The sequence below is a fragment of the Emydura macquarii genome, unplaced genomic scaffold, assembly GCF_026122565.2.
Source record: "Emydura macquarii macquarii isolate MOO-44397 ecotype Brisbane River unplaced genomic scaffold, CSIRO-AGI_Emac_v2 contig_2503, whole genome shotgun sequence".
In the NCBI taxonomy this organism is placed as follows: domain Eukaryota; kingdom Metazoa; phylum Chordata; order Testudines; family Chelidae; genus Emydura; species Emydura macquarii.
This window is the reverse complement of record NW_027132640.1, coordinates 291,276-312,517: the sequence shown is the minus strand read 5'-3', so window position 1 is coordinate 312,517 and position 21,242 is coordinate 291,276. Positions and strand designations below refer to the sequence as shown.

General features: G+C 52.5%; 1 protein-coding gene across 2 annotated transcripts in view; it reads left to right on the top strand.

The window, feature by feature from the left end:
- The window catches only part of VAC14 (VAC14 component of PIKFYVE complex), a 190,671-nt gene that overhangs the window by 149,840 nt on the left and 19,589 nt on the right, over positions 1-21,242 (top strand). For both annotated transcript variants that reach the window (XM_067563484.1, XM_067563483.1), the window contains exons 15-17: positions 923-1,097; positions 11,619-11,737; positions 16,194-16,273. In XM_067563484.1, coding sequence (XP_067419585.1) covers positions 923-1,097; positions 11,619-11,737; positions 16,194-16,273 — 374 coding nt within the window. The remainder of the gene's footprint in view (positions 1-922; positions 1,098-11,618; positions 11,738-16,193; positions 16,274-21,242) is intronic.

Below are 21,242 nucleotides of genomic sequence, written 5' to 3'. Positions count from 1 at the left end.
ACACTGTATCAGCAGAACTATGTGGAGCTGGAGTGTTATAAAGGAAATGATGGGTGGCAGGAAGGGTATTTTAGGAGCATTGTAACATCCAGACAACAGTATTCGAGTGGACTGGGAGACAAGAGACCTGGGCTTGACTTTTGACTGTGCCACATATTTGCTGGATGTCCCTGGGCAAATCTCACAACCTGTTTGTGCCTCAGTTTCCTTATCTGTAACATACAGACCATTCTTACCCGCCTCTGTGAAGTGTTCTGGGAGCTGTGTGGGAGGCACTGCTCCGTGGGAATCAAGGTAGAGGAATCTAGACCTCAGCTGAAGTACCTGTAGGCCTGCACACAGGCAGCTTGAACCACTGTCAGGAAATCTTCCCTCCAGGTCCTGGCAGGAAAACGGCTGGAAAGCAGTGATGCCAAGAGCAAGCTAGAGAGAATAGTGGAAAACCATGTTCTATTCTGAGCATCTGTACTCCACTGGGGCATGGCCAAAATGGGAGAGTCAGAAAAGGGCAGCAAGAACGAATGGGGTGGATGGGCTGACTTACTGCCTGGGGAAGTGTGAAGGGCTCGGCAGGACTAACTTGGCCAAACAGCCCCAAAGGATTGGGGGCATGGCAGGCTCTGCAGGTATCTGAAGGGGTCCCGCACAGTGAGGTCTGTCTACTGAATGTGGACAGTTCTCCCAAGGGAGTAGTGGAGCTCCCACTGGCTGGAACACCGGGCAGTTCTGGACACAGCTCTGGAGAATGTGCTGTGCTGACCCCATGGGAAGCACTGGATGTGATCAAGGAGGTCTCTCCATCTCCAATGTCCCTGCACCACATAGGGGCACCTTCCCAGAGGTGCATGGCTCTGCTATGACGTTCACAGACTGGAATGAATAACCATCTTTCTCCCTTTGTTTCTCTCTTTTTGATGTCCAGGCAGCTTTGTCTACTTCTCAATGCAGAGAACATCTTCCACTCCATGGCAGACATCCTGCTGCGGGAAGAGGACCTCAAGTTTGCCTCGACTATGGTTCATACTCTCAACACAATACTGCTGACTTCCTCCGAGCTCTTCCAGCTGAGAAACCAGCTCAAGGACCTGAAGACACCGGTATGTTGAACTGGAACACTTCCTCATTTTAAACAGGCTCTCCCCCCTTGTTACACCATTTATCTAGGCACAGGATTGAGGTTGTCCTGTGGCCAAGGCCTCTTGGGACCTTAGGGCAGAGTCGTCCCCCGAGGATGTAGGCAGACATCTAACAATTGTCCCTTAGAATGAATTAAGGGGCAAATCTATCTTTAGCTGGTGGGAAGGAGATACCTAGACTTTTTCTCTGGACTGTACTTCAATGATATAAACCTCCTAGCACCTTCGATTCTGCTGTCTGTCTCATACTTGCCTCTTGGTGCCTTAAACAGAAGCCCCATTTTAAGGCTTACTTGTAAGGAACTGCTCAGTATTTTGTTGGTTTCCGTCTTACACTCGTATCTCCCCCAGGGCACAGTGAAGGGGCTAGCATTCAATGAGCATCATTCAATGGTTAGGGTTCAGATTCGATTCTTGGCTCTACCATTGACAGTATGGCTTTGGGAGTCCTCTAACCTGCTTCTACCTCAGTTAATTTACTCTTTGCTTGAGCTTTCTCTGGTAGATGTTGAGGCTTAACAGTTGTAAGGTGTTTTGAGGTCATGAGAGTGGCCAGATTGAGTCAGACCAAGGTCCATCCTGTCTTCCAGGAGTGGCCAGTGCCAGATGCTTCAGAGGAAATGAACAGAACAGGATAGTTATCCAGTGATCTAGCCCCTGTCACTCACTCCCAGCTTCTGTCATTTGGGGGTTTGGGGACACCCAGAGCATGGGGTTGCATCCCTGACCATAATAGCCATTGATGGACCTAAACCTCCCTGAACTTAGCTGATTCTTTTTTGAACTGAGTTATGCTTTTGGCCTTCATAACTTCCCCTGGCAATGAGTTCCACTCGTCAAGTGTGCATTGTGTGAAGACATATTTATGTTTGTATTAAACCTGCCGCCTATTAATTTCATTGGGAGGCCCCTAGTTCTTGTATTATGTGAAGGGATAAATAACACTTCCCTATTCACTTTCTCCACACCTGTCATGATTTTATTGACCTCTATCATATCCCCCCTTAGTTTCTAAACTGAACAGTCCTAGTCTTAATCTCTCCTCGAATGGAAGCTGTTCCATCCCCTAATCATTTTTGTTGCCTTTCTCTATACCTTTTCCTGTTGTGATTTAGCTTTTTCCGAGATGGAGTGACCAGAACTGCATGCAATATTCAAAGTGTTGGTGTACTACCCATTTCTATAGTGGCTTTATGATATTTTCTGCCTTGTTATCTATCCCTTTCCGAATGGCTTCAAACATTCTGTTAGCCCCTCCTAACCAAGGACAGAAAAACTGTCTATGTGCAAAAGATAACCATTGTTCTGTGACTGCTTGAAGAAACGATGGGTCCCAGAGCAGCGTGTGACTGGACCTGATTTATGTAGGGTCATACACACATCTCCTCTCCCATTGGAAGCCATAATCCTCAATAGTATGACACTGTTGTCAAGAAAGATTCTGATGTCTCAGGAAAACACCTGTGGCTTAGTTTGCGAATGCGCAGTAGGGGCAGTGAGAACCTGTCTTTGTACACTGAATCAGTGACACAGGAAGAGAAAATCAGGTTACTATGTCAAGGAAGCAGTGAATCCAAAGTGAACTTGCAAGTTCTGTTTAAACCCCGTTTTGGACCTGCCCCAGTCTCCTGGGATTGAAATCTCTCTGTGGTCAGTCTCTCCCCAAAGGAGTGGCTTTTCTTTTTTTGGAAACTGATCTGTTCTTCTGTGCACAGCCTGTTTTATGTTACAGTACTATGTGGGGGCCTGAAATGAGATCAGGGCCCCGTGGTGCTGGTTCTGAGCAGTCACAGGTACGTGCCCTGAACAGTTTACGATCTAACAGACGAGCCAGACAGTGGGGAGAGATGGAGAATGTCTCCATTTACAGGGGGTGGTCAAGGTGCACAGAGACCGCAGAGCTCAGAGGCGAGCCCAGCTCTCCCAAATTCCAGACCCGCCTCCCTTCCTTGGCTGGGCATGAAACATCCTTTGAGTACCCCCTGATCCCCCACTGGGAAACTGGTACCCAGGGTCCTCTGTGCCAAGCTTGGGTGCGAATGTTTTTAATGACTGGAGGCAAATGCCGCAGGTTGGTGCCCAGGGCGGCTTGGAGGCAGTTCCAAGCTCTGCGAACCCCTCCTCGGAGGGAGTGTCTGGTGCACAGAGAGCAGCCTCTGTTGTGTAAGCTGATCCCCCGGCACACCAGCCTTTCCATCATAACCTAACAGCTGACCTAACAGCTGACATCTGCCCCCACGCCCCAAAGCAGACAAATGCTAGGAAGGGGACAGGTGACAATGGAAGCATCAGCTCTTCACATTCCCCACAGAGCCCTGCTTTCTGCTTCAGCTGTTCATCCCTGAAAAGCTTGCGGCGCTCCCTCATCCCAAAGCAGCTGCTGCCTGGGAAGAGGAAGACCCTGTGAGGCAGGGTGGAGGGGTCGTATCTCCGGACGGCAGTTCTGGGCACTGAAAGGTGGGTTCCATAGAGAGCCTCACCCAGTGCCAGCTGGAGACTGGGATGAAGGCAGAGATGTTCCGTAACCCTGTATTGACCCTCGTGTCCAAGACCCCAAGCCAACACTAATAGCAGCCTTGTTTTGGGCCCCCCACTACAAAAAGGATGTGGACAAGTTGGAGAGAGTACAGCGGAGGGCAACAAAAATTATTAGGGGGCTGGAGCACAGGACTTATGAAGAGAGGCTGAGGGAACTGGGCTTGTTTAGTCTGCAAAAGAGAAGAATGAGGGCGGATTTGATAGCAGCCTTTAACTACCTGAAAGGGGGTCCCAGGGAGGATGGGGCTAGGCTGTTCTCGGTGGTGGCAGATGACAGAACAAGGAGCAACGGTCTCAAGTTGCAGGGGGGAGGTCTAGGTTGGACATTAGGAAAAAGTTTTTCACTAGGAGGGTGGTGAAGCACTGGAATGGGTTACCTAGGGAGGTGGTGGAATCTCCATCCTTAGAGGTTTTTAAACTGCGGCTTGACAAAGCCCTGGCTGGGATGATATAGCAGAGGTTAGTCCTGCTTTGAGCAGGGGGTTGGACTAGATGACCTCCTGAGGTCCCTTCCAACTCTTATATTCTATGATTCTGAGTGGGTGCTTTCCCTAGCGGCAGGATCTGAGCAACATAAAGACCTGCCTGTGGGCACAGCAAGCCTCTGGCCTTTGTGGAGGAAGGTGTTAACGCTCTGATACTCTCAAAGGAGAGCAATTCACCCGGAGCTCCCTCTGAGCTGGCTGCCTGGGAAGCTGACATCAGTTGAATTATTTTCTAGACAACATGTGTTTTCCAGAGACTTCCCTGATTTCTTCGTCAATCTTGTTTTCTTGTGTCTAAAGGGGCGGGTTGGCTCCAGCCCAGCCGCTCTCCAGTCTGAGCCCTCCCCTGTCTTCTTATTTGCCATAGGCCAGGTGACCACACCTCCGAGGGCTAGGTAAATAATCACCACTCCTGTAGGCAGGCATCAGTTCTGGGGGCTTGGGTGTCACCCCTCCCTCACTCAGAGGGCATGCTGCATTCAGCTCCTCTCCAGAGCTAGGTATTAGCCTGGCACCTACTCTCCATCCCCGCCTGAAGGCAGGGGACTGGCTGCCCAGCTGGAGTGATGTCCATGTTCTGTTTACTTTGTTGACTAATAGTCCTGGCATTCAGTTCAGAGTTCTCCTTTATAATCAGGCCTGTGTTGTGTTAGCCAGCCTTCAGATCCAGTTCTCCGGAGCATCTTGCAACTCACCGCCCACACACTGAGCGCAGCAGGCCCTGTCTGCAGCGACCACGCTCCTGCGTTTCATATGTCTCAGGCTGGGTTACGATGGTGCAGGCTGCTGCTGTGCGCTCTGCTGCTCCGAGGGGTTCAGATGACTCCTCCGGGGGCCAGAGAAGGAGCTGACGTGCCACAGCTTGTCTGCCGCAATAGTCAGCGTTCCCAAACCACTGACTCCTAAGGAGAACTGTTGGCTATTTCTGCAGAAGGAAACACACACACGTCCTTCCAACCCCAGGCTGTGAATTTGGTCCCCAGCTGCTCAGAGCTCTCTCCGGTTTGTTATACTATAGCGTCAGCATGGTGATACTAGAGTTAAGGGTCTGTTAGTTTCCTTCACAACCTCTTCTTCTTCGAGGACTTGCTCATGTCCATTCCAAGTAGATGTGCGCACGCTGCATGCACAGTCCGCCAGAAAGCTTTCCCCCCAGAGGTACCCTGGATTCACGCCTGGAGTCATGGCGATCCTCTGCTCCTCAGTTCCTTCTTACCACCCTGAAGGTCGCTGGAACAACCAGTTTCTCTTGCTTTGCAAGCGATTCCCCCTTGCTTTCGTTGAGTACCTCTAAATACTAGACTAGTTAGAATAGTTAAGAATTTGTTGTATTTAGTGTAGATTAAGATAGAGCACTCCTGAGTAGTGGGTAGTCCCCCTTCTTTCCCTCGTCGGGGCATGCTTGGCTTCAAGCCATGTGCAAGAAGCCTATGCCCGGAGATGACCTGCACTCCTCCTGCCTTAAGTGCCTGCGAGCGTCACACCAGCGTTGTGAAATCTGTAGGGGCTTCCATCCAAGGACCCAGACAGAAATTCTTGCTGGCTCTTCGGCCTATGGAAGTTCCGGCGGAGCAAGGTCCCAGCACCTCTGCCTGGGTGTGGAGTGCTCCGGCGTCAATGAGAGAGGTGCCGCATAGAAAGGACTCTGCCAAGGTGCCTCGGCACTGAAGCGCGTGGGCGACAGCCGCACAAGAAGAAGAGGTCGGATGGGAGCACTCACCGACAGCAAGATTTTCCACAAGAGATGTGAGCAAAGTATGACCCGGGCCGGGCCACTTAAGCCCTGATCCAGAAGGCACAGCACCATTGACTCCCGCTCCAGGAAGGGGTTTGTCGAGTCCGGCGCCTGTGGCATCTCTGCAGAGGGAGACACGGGAGAAGGATCTGCAACTCCCCTCTACGCCCGAGACTTTTGAGGTGGCAAGGGAGCTGATCGAAGACACAGCCCCGCCGGCCCACCCTTGACGAGAGTGGGCTCAAACCCCGGCACTAAAGAAGGCCACAGTGCTCTCCAAGGGTAAACGGGTGATGATGGCCAGGTCCTGTTCCCCTCGGCACTACTCTGCAGCACCATCCGGCACCGCGCTGCCGTGGTCCCTGTGCAGTGAGAGGTTCTCCTCGGACTCTGAGGCAGAGTCCTTTTACATCCAGGAGGAGCTGGTACCAGAGCAGGTATCAGAGGGTGGAGGCACTGCACCCCTCTTCGATGCACTGGCCACCCAAATAACAGATGCCCCTGCAGTGGCCCTTCTGGACCCCGTGGGCATACCACCAGGCCCAGGCGTCCCAGTCGGGCAGGTTTTATTCCTTGGCATGGGAATCCAGACTCTGGCCTTCCCACTTGGCAAGCGCCCCACCGGACACCAGAGAGGTCTCAGATCCTGGCACCGAGCTGGACGAACCCCAGCCCCATGGAAACCGATGTGGCACCATGCAACCGGGCCAGTGCTGAGGGGTAGGAATCCACAGTGCCCAGTAGGATGTTCTCTTCCTCGTCTCCTGATGAGGCGGTAGCAGGAGCTACTCTGGCTTCCATACCAGACAACAGCAGGACACATCAGGAGTTACTGCGTAGAGTAGCTCAGAATATGGGCCTCCAAGCAAAGGAGGTGGTGGAAGGGGTTGACCCTATGGTGGACATACTGGCCCCGGAGGGCCCTTTCAAGGTAACTCTCCCACTAATAAAAACTATCCGGGAGACCACAAGGACCTTGTGGCAGAACCCTGCCTCTTTACCCCCTACAGCAAAGAAGATAGAGAGGAAATACTTTGTGCCATCCAAGGACCATGAACATTTCGTTGGTGATGGCCACCGCAAACGAGTGTAAGAGGCAAGTACAACAGGGGCTCATGCCAAAGGCCAAGGAAGCCAAGAAGTTGGAGGTATTCGGGCGGAAGGTGTACTCCACCTGGGAATTCCAACTTCGGATCACGAATCAACAGGCCATCCTAACTCGATATGCTTTCTACTCCTGGTTGTCAATGGAGAAGTTTAAAGAGTCTGTACAGTCGGACTCCAAATCTGAGTTTGCAGCCATGGTCAGGAGGGAAAGGCAGTCTCAAAGACACTGCTCCAGTCAGCTTTGGATGCAGCTGATGCAGCGGCGCACACCCTGTCGTCTGGTGTGGCCATGAGGAGGAGCTCCTGGCTATAGGCCTCCCCCAGATCCAAATGACTATTCAGGACCTTCCATTTGAGGGATTGGCCTTGTTCTCATCCCAGACAGACTCTAAGCGGCAAAGCCAAAAAGACTCGAGAGCCATTTTAAAATCCCTGAGGTTGCATAACCAGCAACTCAGAGAGCCATTTAAGCCACAGCCCATGCCCCACTTCTACCAGCCGAAGCAGGACTATAGCCATAGAAGGGGTAGAAACAAAAGGAGTACCCCTCATTCCTCCAACCAGAATCAGGGCCAAACGTGGCAGTTCTCAGGGCCAAAGAAAAACTTTTGAGGGTGGCCTGAGGACGGCACACCATTCACGGGCTCAGATCCAGCCCGCCCTTTGTTTCTGAACCGTTTATCCCAATTTTGCCATGTGTGGTCCCAGATCATATTGGATCAGTGGGTCTTGCTCATGATAAAATTGGGATACTCACTCCAGTTTTATTCCCCACTACCTTCCCACCCGCCCACCCCCATACTCATCCCTCTTCAGGAACCCCTCTCACGAGCATCTGCTTCTCCAAGAGGTGCAGTTGTTTCTAAGGATGGGGCAGTGGAAGAGGTCCCTCACGATCTGAAGGGAAAGAGCTTTTATTCCGATCACTTCCTAATCCTGAAGGCCACGGGAGGGCTTCGTCCTATTCTCAACCTGCGAAACCTCAATAGATTCATGAAAAGAGTGAGGTTCCACATGGTCTCCTTGCCTCCATCATTCCCTCACTGGATCCGGTCGACTGGTATGCCATCCTTGACTTGAAAGACGCATACTTTCACGTAGCCATCATACCAAGACACAGGAAATCCCTCCGTTTCGTGGTCAATCAGATGCATCTACAGTTCATGGTCCTGCTCTTTGGTCTATCGGCAGCACCCCGGCTGTTCACCAAATGTCTGTCAGTGGTCACGGCTTCTTGAGGAGGCAGAGGATTCAGGTGTTTCCCTACCTCAATGACTGGTTGGTCAAGGGATGCAGCAGGACGCAGATAGAGACGCACATCAGGGTCATAATGGCCACCTTCGATAGGCTGGATCTTATGATCAACAAGCAGAAGTCAACACCCATGCCCACATAGTGGATAGCGTTCATTGGAGCAGTGTTGGATTTGGGGTAGGCCAGAGCGTCCCTTCCCAAAGCTTGTTTCCTGACCCTGTGTGGCATGATACAGGACTTAAAACAGTACCCTCACACCACAGCTCGGAGCTGCTTAAAGCTGCTGGGTTATATGGCCGCATGCACTTAAGTAGTCCAGCACGTGAGGCTACACCTGAGACTGCTGCAGGCCTGGTTAGCCACAGTGTATCACCCAGCCCACGACAATATAGACAAGGTAATCTCTCCACCCCCCTCGGTTTTAGTGTCTCTGGATTGGTGGTGCGACCCTCAACGGGTGTGCGCCAGTCTTCCCTTCCTGTCGCCCCAGCCTTCTTTATGCCTGGTGATGGACGTGTCAGACATGGGCTGGTGGGCTGATCTAGGGAATCTCAAGACACAGGATCTCTGGACCCAGACAGAACTGCTGCTCCATATCAGTGTGAGAGAGCTAAGGGCCATGTGTCTAGTGTGCCAAGCCTTTTAGGGCCAGCTAAGGGACAATTTGGTATCGGTTCGAACAGACAATACGACAGTGATGTTTATATAAACAGACTGGGTGGAGCTCGCTCCTCTCCCCATGCCAGGAAGCCCTCAGTCTGTGGGAATTCTGCATTGCATGTTCGATCCACCTTGTAGCATCATACCTACCCCGGGATCCAGAATACATTGGCCGACAACCTCAGCAGGTCCTTCCTTACTCACAAGTGGTCGATTCGCCCGGAGGTGTTAAGCAGTATTTTCAGTCAGTGGGACGTTTCCTGGGTGGACTTGTTCTCTACAAGGCTCAACAGGAAGTGCATGCTGTTTTTCTCCTTCCAGAATCACAGTGTGGGGTCCATCACAGATGCCTTTCTCATTTCATGGATGGATCAGCTGTTCTGTGCTTTCCCTCCGACCCTTCTCATCCACAAGGTCCTGATGAAGATCTGGCAGGAGAGGATCACAGTAATTCAAATAATCCCAGCTTGGTCCTGTCAACACTGGTTCATTATGCTACTTGATCTCTCAGTGGAAACACTAATCACACTGCCTTTTCTCCCGGACCTAATCACCCAGGATCACAACACCCCATGGCACCCCATCCTCAAGTCACTACATCTCACGGCATGGAAGCTTCATGGTTGAACTCCATGGAACTGGCGTGTTCAGAGCAGGTCAGGGAGGTTCTTCTCGGTAGTAGGAAACCCTTCTAGGGCTACTTATCTAGCAAAGTGGAAATGGCTTTCTATTTGGGCAGCAGGGAAGGATATCCTACCTACACAGGTGTCAGTCCCGTCAATCTTGGACTATCTGCTTCACCTAAAGCAACAAGGCCTGTCGGGATCATCAATTTAAAGTCCTTTCGGCCTCCATTTTGGCGTTCCACCCTGGGGAGTCTGGGCGTTCAGTCTTTGCTAACCCCTAGTTACATGGTTCCTGAAGGGGTTGGACAGACTGTACCCGCCAGCACATTTGCCAGTGGGACCCCCCAACCTTGTTCTCTCAAAGCTTACGGGTCTTCCGTTTGAGCCTTGCATCCTGCTTGCTTCTCTGCCTCTCCTGGAAGGTGGCCTTTCTTGTAGCCATAATATTGGCCAGAAGGGTATCTGGGCTCAGAGCACTTACTTTGGAGCCTCCCTACGCGGTCGTCTTCAAGGATAAGGTCCAACTTCGCCCTCATCTAGCTTTTCTGCCAAAGATGGTCTCTTGTTTCCGTTCAGGACATTTTCCTCCCAGTTTTCTTTCCAAAATCACACACTAATAGTAAGGAGCGTAGGCTGCATTCACTGGATGTCAGAAGGGTCTTACTTAGCCTTCTACACTGAAAGGCCCAAACCATTCAGGAAAGCAACCCAGCTTTTTGTAGCGTGGCTGACAGGATGGAAGGGCTGCCAGTTTCATCTCAACACATCTCGTCTTTAATCGCTTCCTGTATCAAGGAATGTTATGACCTGGCAAAAGTGCCCTCACCGGCAAGAACGGTCCATTCCACGAGAGCTCTAGCATCCTCTGCAGCATTCCTGGCGCAGGTGCCGATTCAGAACATTTGTAGGGTGGCAACGTGGTCCTCGATTCACCCCTTGGCAGAATGCTACACATGCTACTCAGCATGCCAGAAATGATGCTGCTTTTGGCAGAGCAGTTCTACAGTCTGCGGGTGTTTGAGTTTTGACCCCTCCTCTGGTGGTCTGGCTTGGAAGTCACCTGCTTGGAATCAACATGAGCAAGCACTTGAAGAAGAAACGGTTACTCAACTTTCATAACTGTTCTTCGAGATGTGTTGCTCGTGTCTATTCCAAGACCCACCCACCTAGCCCGCTGTCAGAATTAGCTGGCAAGAAGAAACTGAGGACTGGAGGGTCAGCAGAGCCCTATATAAGGCACCATGGAGGTGCGACTCCAGGGGGCTCCACAGCTGACCTACGTGTACCTCTGGGGGAAAGTTTTCCGGCAGACCGGGCACGCAGTGCGCACCTACTTGGAATGGACATGGGCAATGCCTCTCGAAGAACAACAGTTACAGAAGGTTAGTAACCATTTTTTATTAGTCAGCTGTACAAATTCACTCTGACTTGAAACTTGGCACAGAAAATCCCAGCCCAAGAGAGACTTCTTCCACTCCCCCCACCCCACCCGATTTTGGATAATATTGGGTACCTTATGCACTGATATTATAGTCATAGAGTTCCATTACACCAAAGAGTTTTCATATAACACAACTGAAATGCAGCCAGTGCTGGGGTAGAGGACAACATGCTGCACAACAGTCTGCCAGCCACCCAGAGCAGATTCCCTCTTCTTATAACAACTGTATGAGGCCCAATTTCCAGCCTGCTCCACATATGCTTGCATGAAAATGTCTGAATATCTGTACATCTGAGTTTCACCAGCCTTGACCACAGTTGTGCACAGTTGCAGTAATTGCACACACAAATAGCCAGGGAGATGGAGATGGCCATTTGCATGCATAGATATCACAGCTTCATGCACTGTTGCAGTAAAGGTATGCCCAACTTCGGAGTCTATTTGTATGGGAAGAAGGAGAAATCTAGCCCTTAATATCATTGCAGGGGACACACAGAATCCAGATTTGGGTGGATGCAGCGGTGAGCTGGCCCTGCTGAGCAGTGACCTTCTCTCGTTGTTGGGAACTGAGGTTCCGCACGCTAAGCCATCCCTCTGTCTGTGGTTCCAACTCCTGATTGCTTTTTCTTTCCCCAGGAGAGCCGTAACCTATTCTGCTGTCTCTACCGTTCCTGGTGCCACAACCCTGTGACCACTGTGTCCCTCTGCTTCCTCACCCAGAACTACAAGCATGCTTACGACCTCATCCAGAAGTTGTATCCTTTCTGGTGCTGCCCTGGGGTCTCCAAAGGAGTGAGCAGGGGAGGGCAGGCAAGCAGCAGCGGTGACCTCATGTAGCCTAAGCAGGGCAGCAGAACTCCCCGGCTGATTCCCCTTGGCTCACAAGGTTGGAGCTGAGCAGCCAGCCTTGCCTCTGTTTTCATAACAAACTGTGGTGAACTTAAACAGCTGATTAAGCATGGTCTCCAGCAAGGCCATTTGCCAGGAAGGAGCCTCTGTACATTGTCTGCTACTTTACATAAGGGGATTGAGTTCCCTTCCTGCGCCCACTCTTGCACAAAACCAAAATAATTCTGAAAAAGTCTGAAACTCTCTCCTGTGCTTTGGTAACGGCCCATGGGGCTTTTCAGACAAATGGAGCTGAAATACAGGGGCAACTGCAAGTTGAAGGAGGGTGGCCGGTGGGACAAATTGGGTCAGAATTGCTCTGTGGGAGCAGCAGATAATTTTCTCCATAGTTTTCCTGCTGGGGCCCGCTTGTGAAACCATTGCTGCGTTCAACAGAGCGCAGAGAAAGCAGTGACCCGGCACCCCAGGCCCTCACCTTTGGAGAGGAAAGGCGGGCCTATGGCTAGGGGACCAGCCTGAGACCGCAGACTCCTGAGTTCAAGTTCTTGCTGTGCCACAGCCTTCCTCTGTGACCTTGGGAAATCTGTGTTCTTTGGCCCTGCAGCCTTTTGGGAAGACTGAGGAGCAGGGGAGCACTGAGGTGCTCATTGGATGGTTTCCTTCCTTTGTCATGCTCCAACTGTGGGGAAAGGGGGGGAAACGTGAAGAGAATGGATTGTCCTGCCTGCCCATCCTCAATGGGGGACCCGCTCAGACCTGCGTCTCGAGGCTGTCTTGCTGGTGGGAGGCAGGATAGAGGAAGCTGACCTGTGCATTGGCTGAAGAAGAGGCCTTCAGGGCCATTGGACCAGCATCTTTCAGGCCATCTTTGAGATGGCCCAGTTTCATGACCAGTATCTCCTGGGCATGTACGCACACAGATCGCAACCACAGCTTCTCTCTCCTTCATCCATCAGGCCGGCTTTGCAGTAACGTTTGCCTGATTCTCCCCAGGCAACAGTGGACGTGCTTCCATGAACAGCCTCTCAGAAGGTGGACTCAGGGTTGGCTGAGCAGCACCAATTTCCATGGAAGCCAGGCAAAGAGAACATCAGTAATTTGACTAGGTGCTTCCAGCGGGGGCTTATCTGTTTGCTAAGACAGGTCCTGTGCTCATTACCAGAGGACATAGCTCATGGGAGCTGGACATGGGCATGCACTTGAGCATCTCCTTTTAGACACATCCAGCCTTTCTTCTTTTCTGGCCGCCGTTACTTTCCGCTCTCTTCATCCAGCAGAAGACGCTCCAGCAAGGAGCTGCAATGAGCAGCATTCTCACCCTGCTCCGTAATGGTTTGATGCGTGGAGTTGTAATTTTGGATATTTCTTTCCACTCCATGATGACAACAGGCTGCAGCAAAGGCATTACTTCCGGGCCAATTGCTGCGATGCTTCCATAACATCAGCCTTGAACAGGAAGCCAGTGCTCCGTAGTTCCCAGCTACCCCAGTCTTTCTGGCGTACCTGGAGCATCAGCTGTTGTGGGGCAGCAGGTAGAGTGGCTAGTCTAGGATCATCTGGAGGGATGATCCCCCATTCTGGGGTGCTGGCAGCACACACTGCCTCACTCATTGCTCTAAAAGCAGCGGAAAGCACGAAAGCCTCGGCACAGATGGCACCAAGAGATCCCAGTTGGAGCCCAAGTCCCTTTAACCAGCAGGAGCTGGGAGCACAATGGCGAGAGCTCAAACCCTGGAGAGGGATGTTGTCTTGTATTAAGATAGCACCTGGTCAGCCCAGTTTGGATCAGGGCTCCATTGCGCTAGGTGCTGCATATGTATAGAAGAAGTCAATCATTGCTCCCAAGAGCTCACAGTCTCAGGCTGGAATTGTGTCCTGGGGCTGCTCTGCCTTGCTTTTCAGTGACCTGCCCCAGCAGCAAACTCAGGAGAATCATTAGCTCCAGAGCTGCGCTTGTCATGGGCTGGGCTGAGCAGGGAGACCCCACCCACGTCCATGAGGAAGGCTGTCCCTGGTGCTGCTGCTCTGGGAGCAGAAATGTGTGTCAGGCAGCTGTTGCACCAGTGTCTTTGGCTGGCTGGCTAGAAGTGAAGGGCCACGGTGCATGTTCATTGGGAGCAGACGGGGGCCTGAACGCTCCGTACGATCCCCTTGGAGCAGAGAGAGATGAACTCTCCATACAGTGTCGGAGGCCGGGACTGTGCAGCGATTGCTGCTTGTCTGTCTCCCTGCCCCCACCAGCTCCCTGCTGCAGCAAGTCATTACTCTGCAGACATCCCTTGCTGAGCGAGCCATAGTAAAGGCGCTGGAAGCATAGGCTGGACTGGAGCTGGGTATTTTTTCCCTTGGGTCAGTTTTTGTGGGTGTAGAGAGGGAGAAAAGCGCTGGAGGGCTGAGTATTAACCTTTATCTCCCCAGCACGGAGCGCAGTGGCTTGGGAGCGGAGCCTCCTATCAGCGCCTTCCTCCGGGCCCTTCTGTACCGATATTGCATGCACCCAAACGAGATGTGACCTTTCTGCTGCTGAGGTCTTTGCCCCATGCAGCTCTCAAAGGGTTTACCCCTGCAGTGGGGCCCTTCCAAGCTCAGCCCCAGGGGAGGGGCACCTGGGGAGGGTGAAAGCAGGCTTCTCCGGTCCCAGGCCCTTCACTTGGAAGAGCCCCACGCAGTGAGCAGCTGATGGCATGGTGCCTACCTGGCTGACTCACTGACCTTCCTCTTCCCTGCTCCTCATCCCAGATGCACCCTGTGATCCATGCTCTTCTCTCCCCCCCCCCCCCCCCCCCCCCCCCCCGGCTTCTTATCTGACAGTTGGCTTGTGGTTCATGAACCCGGCTCCTAGAGCTGACGCTTGCCATACTGTTGCTATTATAGTAACAGCGGTGGTTCCAGTGTCCCCTGGTGCTAAGTGTGGTACAAAGAGGTAGATAGACCCAGTCGCTGCCCCATAGGGTTTTCACAGTAAACGATGGAGATTCCAACACACGACCCAGGGCAGCCTATCTGTCCTTTCTAGCTTTGGCTGAGCTACAGAGAACCCCCTGTGACAGCAGGGTGGTTGGTGCAATTGTGTTATAACTCTGGGGTGTTCTCCGCCTTCGTGGACAGAAAACCAACATTGTCCCGGTTGGATCCGGGCCCCAGCTAATCATGGCCATTCCTGCAGCATAGATGGGGCTTATGGGCTCCTGCTCCGTCTGCTGCTTCATTTGAATTTTCTATACAAGCACAAGGGTGATCCAGCTTCCTGTGAGATCCCCAGCTTCCCTTGGCCTCCATTGTTTGTTAAACTGAGTATTTCTGCACTTGGTTCCTTGGTTTACTTGGCCGGCTTATCCAGCTTCTCAAAAATGCTTCCTTGTTTAGCAACTCCTGGGCAAAGGCAGCAGCTGAGGGCTTTGCTGGCAAGATCCAGACCAGTTCTCTGTGATTCTCCGGTAGTTCCATTGACATCACTGTTTATGTTGAGCATAATGATTATTTCCATGTGCCAGCAAAATATGAAACTCCCAAAGTACATTTCCATAAGCACAGGCTTAATAGGGATCTAAACGATTCCCTCTGATGTACGTTCAAGTTCATCTCAGGAGATGGGAATGCTTTTGGACTGGTGCAGCCAAGAGCCCAGCGCCAGCTCCAAAGGGAGGCTAGATAAAAATGCTAATAGTAACACTTGCTTTCCTCATGGAGAGTTCCTCTCAGGGATGTACATGACTCAGATTTGATAAACCCACTGCTGGCTTGACAGGCAGCCTGGCTTCCTCTTGTCTTGGGGAGACTCTTGGTTTAAAGAGCTGAGACTCCAGGTCCCTTTGAATTCTAGGCCGTCACCTTGCAGGTTCCTTCAACCTCCTGCCTTAAACCACTGCCGAATCATGAACCTTCCCTTCCCCCCAGGATAAATTTCTCATTCGTTGTGCGGCTTCCTGTAGGAGCCAGCTGTGTGTGCGTGCACGAGAGAGAGAGAGAGAGAGACGCGCACACACAAAGGACTCAGTAATATTTTACTGCCAATATTCCAGAGAAGACTCAGGGTCACATTTCCAGATCAGCACTTTGCATGCACCCATTCAGGTAATTACATGCACATGCTGGTTGCTGGGCAGTGATTTCCTGTATGCAGGTGTCGTGGATACAGCGTTTGTGCTCTTCAGGCTGCATGTCCTTTTGGAAACCTGGCCCTGATGTGCAGTGCACCCCCAACAGATACACAGCAATTGGTCACCTGAATGAGTTTGCCGTGCAACTTATTCCTATTGCTACAGGGAAATAACTGCCTCTTTGCTGGCTACTTAAACTGTAGTCCACAGTGACAAGGCGGCCCCTCTTTTACGGTGGAATTTCCTTACCAGATATGTCCAGTGGGGACCTGGAGGTCACGGTGGATTTCCTCACCGAGGTAGACAAGCTGGTGCAGCTCATCGAGTGTCCAATTTTCACATGTAAGGATCAGATGGAGCCTTTCCAGAGTTTGCTTTCTAGTAGCAGAGTGTGTAAAGGAATGACCAGAGCGTGGGGTGGGTTTGCATGCTCAGGCTGCCTGGGCATGTCCTCTCCCTCCTCCTTCATCACAAGTGGCAGCGCTGCACAAATAAATAGAGCAGAAGTTATGAGACTTTTGCTGTGAGCGGTGTGAGAGCTCCACTAGAGCTGTCCATTGGGGACATGCTGGATCCCTGCAGCGGGGAGGGAGGGTGCGCCGAATGTAGGTTAACAGCGCTAAAAGGAATGGCACTGAACAAAAAGCTGGGAAGACCAGAGGGAACCCTTTTAAACTTAGATTCATGTGTGGCTACTGCATATCGTTTGTGTGTGATGCTACAGTGAAGCTGATACCGGGCTCTGTGTGAAGATACGTGCATTGAGAGATTGAGAACATTATACTGGAGCTGCCACTCCGCTATTTGTCTGGTCTAAGTGCTCTAAAATCCACGTGCTGATACAGATGGTCTTGTAATTTGCTGTGCCTCATGGGAGTGGGGGTGTAAACTTAGTGGTCCAAATCTGGGGTCATCTGAGAAAGGTGTTCCTGGGATAAGCCCCCACGAAAAACAGCATGTTACAAAAATCACCTGGTTTTTGTGTACGCCTGGGGCTCATACTATGACTCTGATTGTCCCCAAACTGACCTCCACCACAGAGGATTGAGTTTTGGCTAGTGCATGGCACCCACTGCTCCTTTGGAGAGAAGGGGGTTTATTGAAGAAGTTATTCAGGGTTACGTTAATGAACTCCAGCTTGGCATATTATATCTTGAGCTAAAGAGACTGAAATGTGCATATGCAACAAGTGAAGGGCTCAGTTAAGGATTTCCAGGTGGTATGTAGTCATGGGAACTGGGAGGCTCAGGAAGACATGTGGTGGTCATTGAACCTCAGCTGTACCCATGTATGGTGAGAACATACTGTACATGTTCCTTGCTGTCTGTCTGCTCTTTTGGCAAGTTTTGCTCATATAGCAAAATTTCTGGTTTAAGAACAATATTTTAAAGGGTTCTAAAATCCACATGCAGACTCTGCTGAGCGGTATTGTTGAGGAAATGAGCCTTAATTGAATAAAGGAAAGATAAGACTCTAGGAATTGTGTAGTCATCCTGATTGATGGAACTGAGTGTGATCAAAGGAGGGCAAGTATGAAGAGGTGACTGGCTCTGTGGATGTGATAGGCATTGACTTTAGCAAAGCTTTTGATACAGTCTCCCACAGTATTCTTATCAGCCAGTTAAAGAAGTATGGGTTGGATGAATGGACTATAAAATGGACAGACAGCTGGCTAGATCATCGGGCACAACGGGTAGTGATCAATGGCTCCATGTCTAGCTGGCAGCCGGTCACAAGCAAAGTGCCCCAGGGGTTGGTGCTGTGGCCGGTTTTGTTCAACATCTTCATTAATGATCTGGAGGATGGGGTAGATTGCACCCTCAGCAAGTTTACAGATCACACTAAGCTGGGGGAGTGGTAGATGCCCTAGAAGGTAGGGATAGGATACAGAGTGACCTAGACAAATGGGAGGATTGGGCCAAAAGAAATCTGATGAGGTTCAACAAGGGCAAGTGCAGAGTCCTCCACTTAAGACAGAAGAATCCCATGCACAGCTACAGATGGGGGACTGACGAGCTAGGCAGCAGTTCTGCAGAAAAAGACCTGGGGCTACAGTGGACATGAGTCAGCAGTGTGCCCTGATTGCCAAGAAGGCTAATAGCATATTGGGCTGCATTAGTAGGAGCATTGCCAGCAGACCTAGAGAAGTGATTATTCCCCTCTATTCGGCATTGGTGAGGCCGCATTTGGAGTAGTGTGTCCAGTTCTGGACTCCCCACTACAACAAGGATGTGGACAAGTTGGAGAGTCCAGCGGAGGGCAATGAAAATGATTAGGGGGCCGGAGCACAAGACTTTTGAGGAGAGGCTGAAGGAACTAGGCTTGTTTACTCTGCAAAAGAGAAGAACGAGGGGGGATTTGATAGAAGCCTTTAACAACCTGAAAGGGGTTCCAGGGAGGATGGAGCTAGGCTGTTCTCAGTGGTGGCAGATGACAGAACAAGGAGCAATGGTTTCACGCTGCAGTGGGGGAGATCTAGGTTGGATATCAGGAAAAAGTTTTTCCCTAGGAGGGTGGTGAAGCACTGGAACGGGTTACCTAGGGAGGTGGGGGAATCTCCATTTTCAGAGGTTTTTAAGATGCGGCTTGATGAAGCTGTGGCTGTGCTGTGGTGCCCTCCGATAACTACACTTCTTAGCGCAAGGGGGCTTTCAAACATAGTTTGAACCCAGGTCAATGATTAGAGCTTTAACGAAGAACTGGGTCTCCAAAAAAGTAGTTCTCTCTTCGAGTGATTGCTCATATGCATTCCAATGTAGGTGTGTGCGCGCCCCGTGCACAGATTCCCGGAACTTTTTTCCCTAGCAAGCCCCGCATGGCCAGCTCAGGCGCCCCCTGGAGTGCTGCGCTCATGTCGCGGTATAAAGGGCGCTGCTGGCTGCGCGGGTCCCCAGTTCCTTCTTTCCGCCTGTGACGGTTACTGGAACTATCGCCTCTTGCTGTGTGCAAGTAGCTCATTCCCTAGTTGTTTGACTGTTTTCAAAGTTTCTTGTTATAGTAGTAGTTATAGATTTCGTTAGTTTGTAGTTGTAGTGATAAGTTAGAACCCTGGACGGGGTCCTCTTCTGCTGAGAGTCATGCCGGGGTCCACAGGCTTTAAGAACTGTGTCTTGTGTACTAAAGCCTTTCCTATTAGTGACCCGCATGACCGCTGTCTCCGGTGCCTTGGAGAAGAACACCGTCGAGACAAATGTAAGATTTGTAAGTCCTTTAAGCCTCGGACCCAGAAAGAACGAGACGCGAGGCTAAAGGCGATTCTAATGGAGTCGGCGCTCCGTCCAGCTTCCGAGCCGTCCCGGTCTCCGTCGGCACCGAGTGTGTCGTCGGTGCGGAGCGCCCCCCCAATGGCACCGCTTTCGGCACCGCCGCGGGCCTCTAAAGTGGCCAAGAAGACGGCACGGCCTTCGGCCGCACCCAAGATCTCCCTCCGGCCCGCGCAGGGTGGAGGGAGTACGGAGACGCCCCAGCCAAGCGCCATTGAGATTACTCCGGCACCGGGGTCTCCACGCGGGCTGCCTCCCCCGACTCCTGGTAGTGGGGGAGTGCACCTGCAAGGGCCGTCGACGCCGGAGGCATTTACTGCGGCACGAGCCCTCATGGCCTTGCCCACGCCTCCGTCCCCCCTCAGCCGAGGGACAAGGGACCCGCGTCTCGGGGCAAACCCGCGCTGGGTGGTCCCGGTGGTTGGAGACGCTCCCAATCTAAGTCTCCTGCCAGACGGTCACGGAGGGTGGAGAGCGTCGGCTCCCCTCCGAGCTCCGACTCCAGGTCGTCGAGCGACTCGGCACCGCAGCACCGTGGGCGGTCCCGAGTCCGTCGCCGGAGCCGCAGATCCAGCTCCGATTTGAGCGGGGACCGGGATTCGGGCTCACGATCTACGGTGCGGAGCCTGTCCCGGCACCGATCGAGGTCACTGTCGGTCGTTTCGAGAGGCAGCGACTCACATCTGGCGGCACCGCTGATCCCGGCACCGACGCCTGCTTCGGCACTGTTGCCGGCACCGGTGCAACCGGCACCGATGATGGCACCGTTGCAGCCGGCACCGGTGATGGCACCGGCACCGACCTCGGGACGGCTGGACTCCCCTCAGCGTCACCATCGTCGGCACCGCTCTCGGTCTCGAGGGGCAAGCGGCATCGCAAGTCCTCTCGCCGCAGGGGCAGATCGGGTGCGTCGTCGTCGTCGTCCCCGTCCTCCTCTCATCGCCGGCACCGCAGACGTCGGCACCGGTCCACGTCGTCCTCATCGGATCGCTCCACGCGTCGGCGACATAAGCGACGCACGGGGGGCTCTGGTGACATTAAGGCGGTGCGGCTGCATCAGCCTTCCCTGCAGGCTGCGGGGTGGGCCTAGGGACCTTGGCAGTGGCCGTATTGGGGACCCTGGAATGCCTCTATGCCCCAGGGCTCGGTGTCACTACACTCAGTGGTGGCCCCCCCAGTCCCCCCGGCCCCTAAGGTTCATGAGCAGGGTTCGGAGGACTCGGACCCTGGGGAGGGACCCTCTTCCGCACCCCTACCCTTCTCTTCCTCATCGTCACCGGATGAGGCAGCAGCAAGGGATAGTAAAGGGCCCCTGTTTGACTTCAGGGCCCACCAAGACCTCCTCAAGAGGGCTGCTGAGAACTTGGGCATGGAGTTTAAGCTCATGTCTGAGGAGGAGGACTCCCTCTTTGGGCCCTCGGGCTCTCTGGGACCCTCCCGGGCGACCTTGCCAGTGCATGACAATGTCATGAAGATAGCGAGGAAGCTTTGGCAGACCCCTTCCTCCCTGCCTTCCACCTCCAAGGGGGTGGAACGGAAATATTATGTCCCCAAGGAACCTTTCGAATTTTTGTACAGCCACCCTGCGCCCAGTTCTCTGGTGGTCGATGCGGCCAACCAGAGGGACCGTCAGGGGAGTCAGGGTAGCACCCCTAAGGACAAGGAGGGCCGTAAGCTGGACTTGTTCGGGAGGAAGATCTACTCTACTGCGGCGCTGCAGTTTAGAGTAGCGAACCACCAGGCCCTGTTTGGGAAGTATAATAAGAACCTGTGGGCCTTGATGCAGAGGTTTGCTTCCCAGCTGCCCCCTGACCAGGAGGTGGATTTTTCCACGGTTCTGCATGAGGGATCTGCGGTGGCTACCGCTGCGCTGCAGGCGGCTAGCGACGCGGCGGACACAGCCAGTAGGGCAATGGCCTCGGCGGTGGTGATGCGCCGCTGCTCGTGGCTTCAAGCCTCTGGCCTCACTCAAGAGGTTCAGCAGGCTATCCAGGACTTGCCGTTTGATGGCCTGGGTCTGTTTTCGGAAAAGACAGACGACAAGCTCC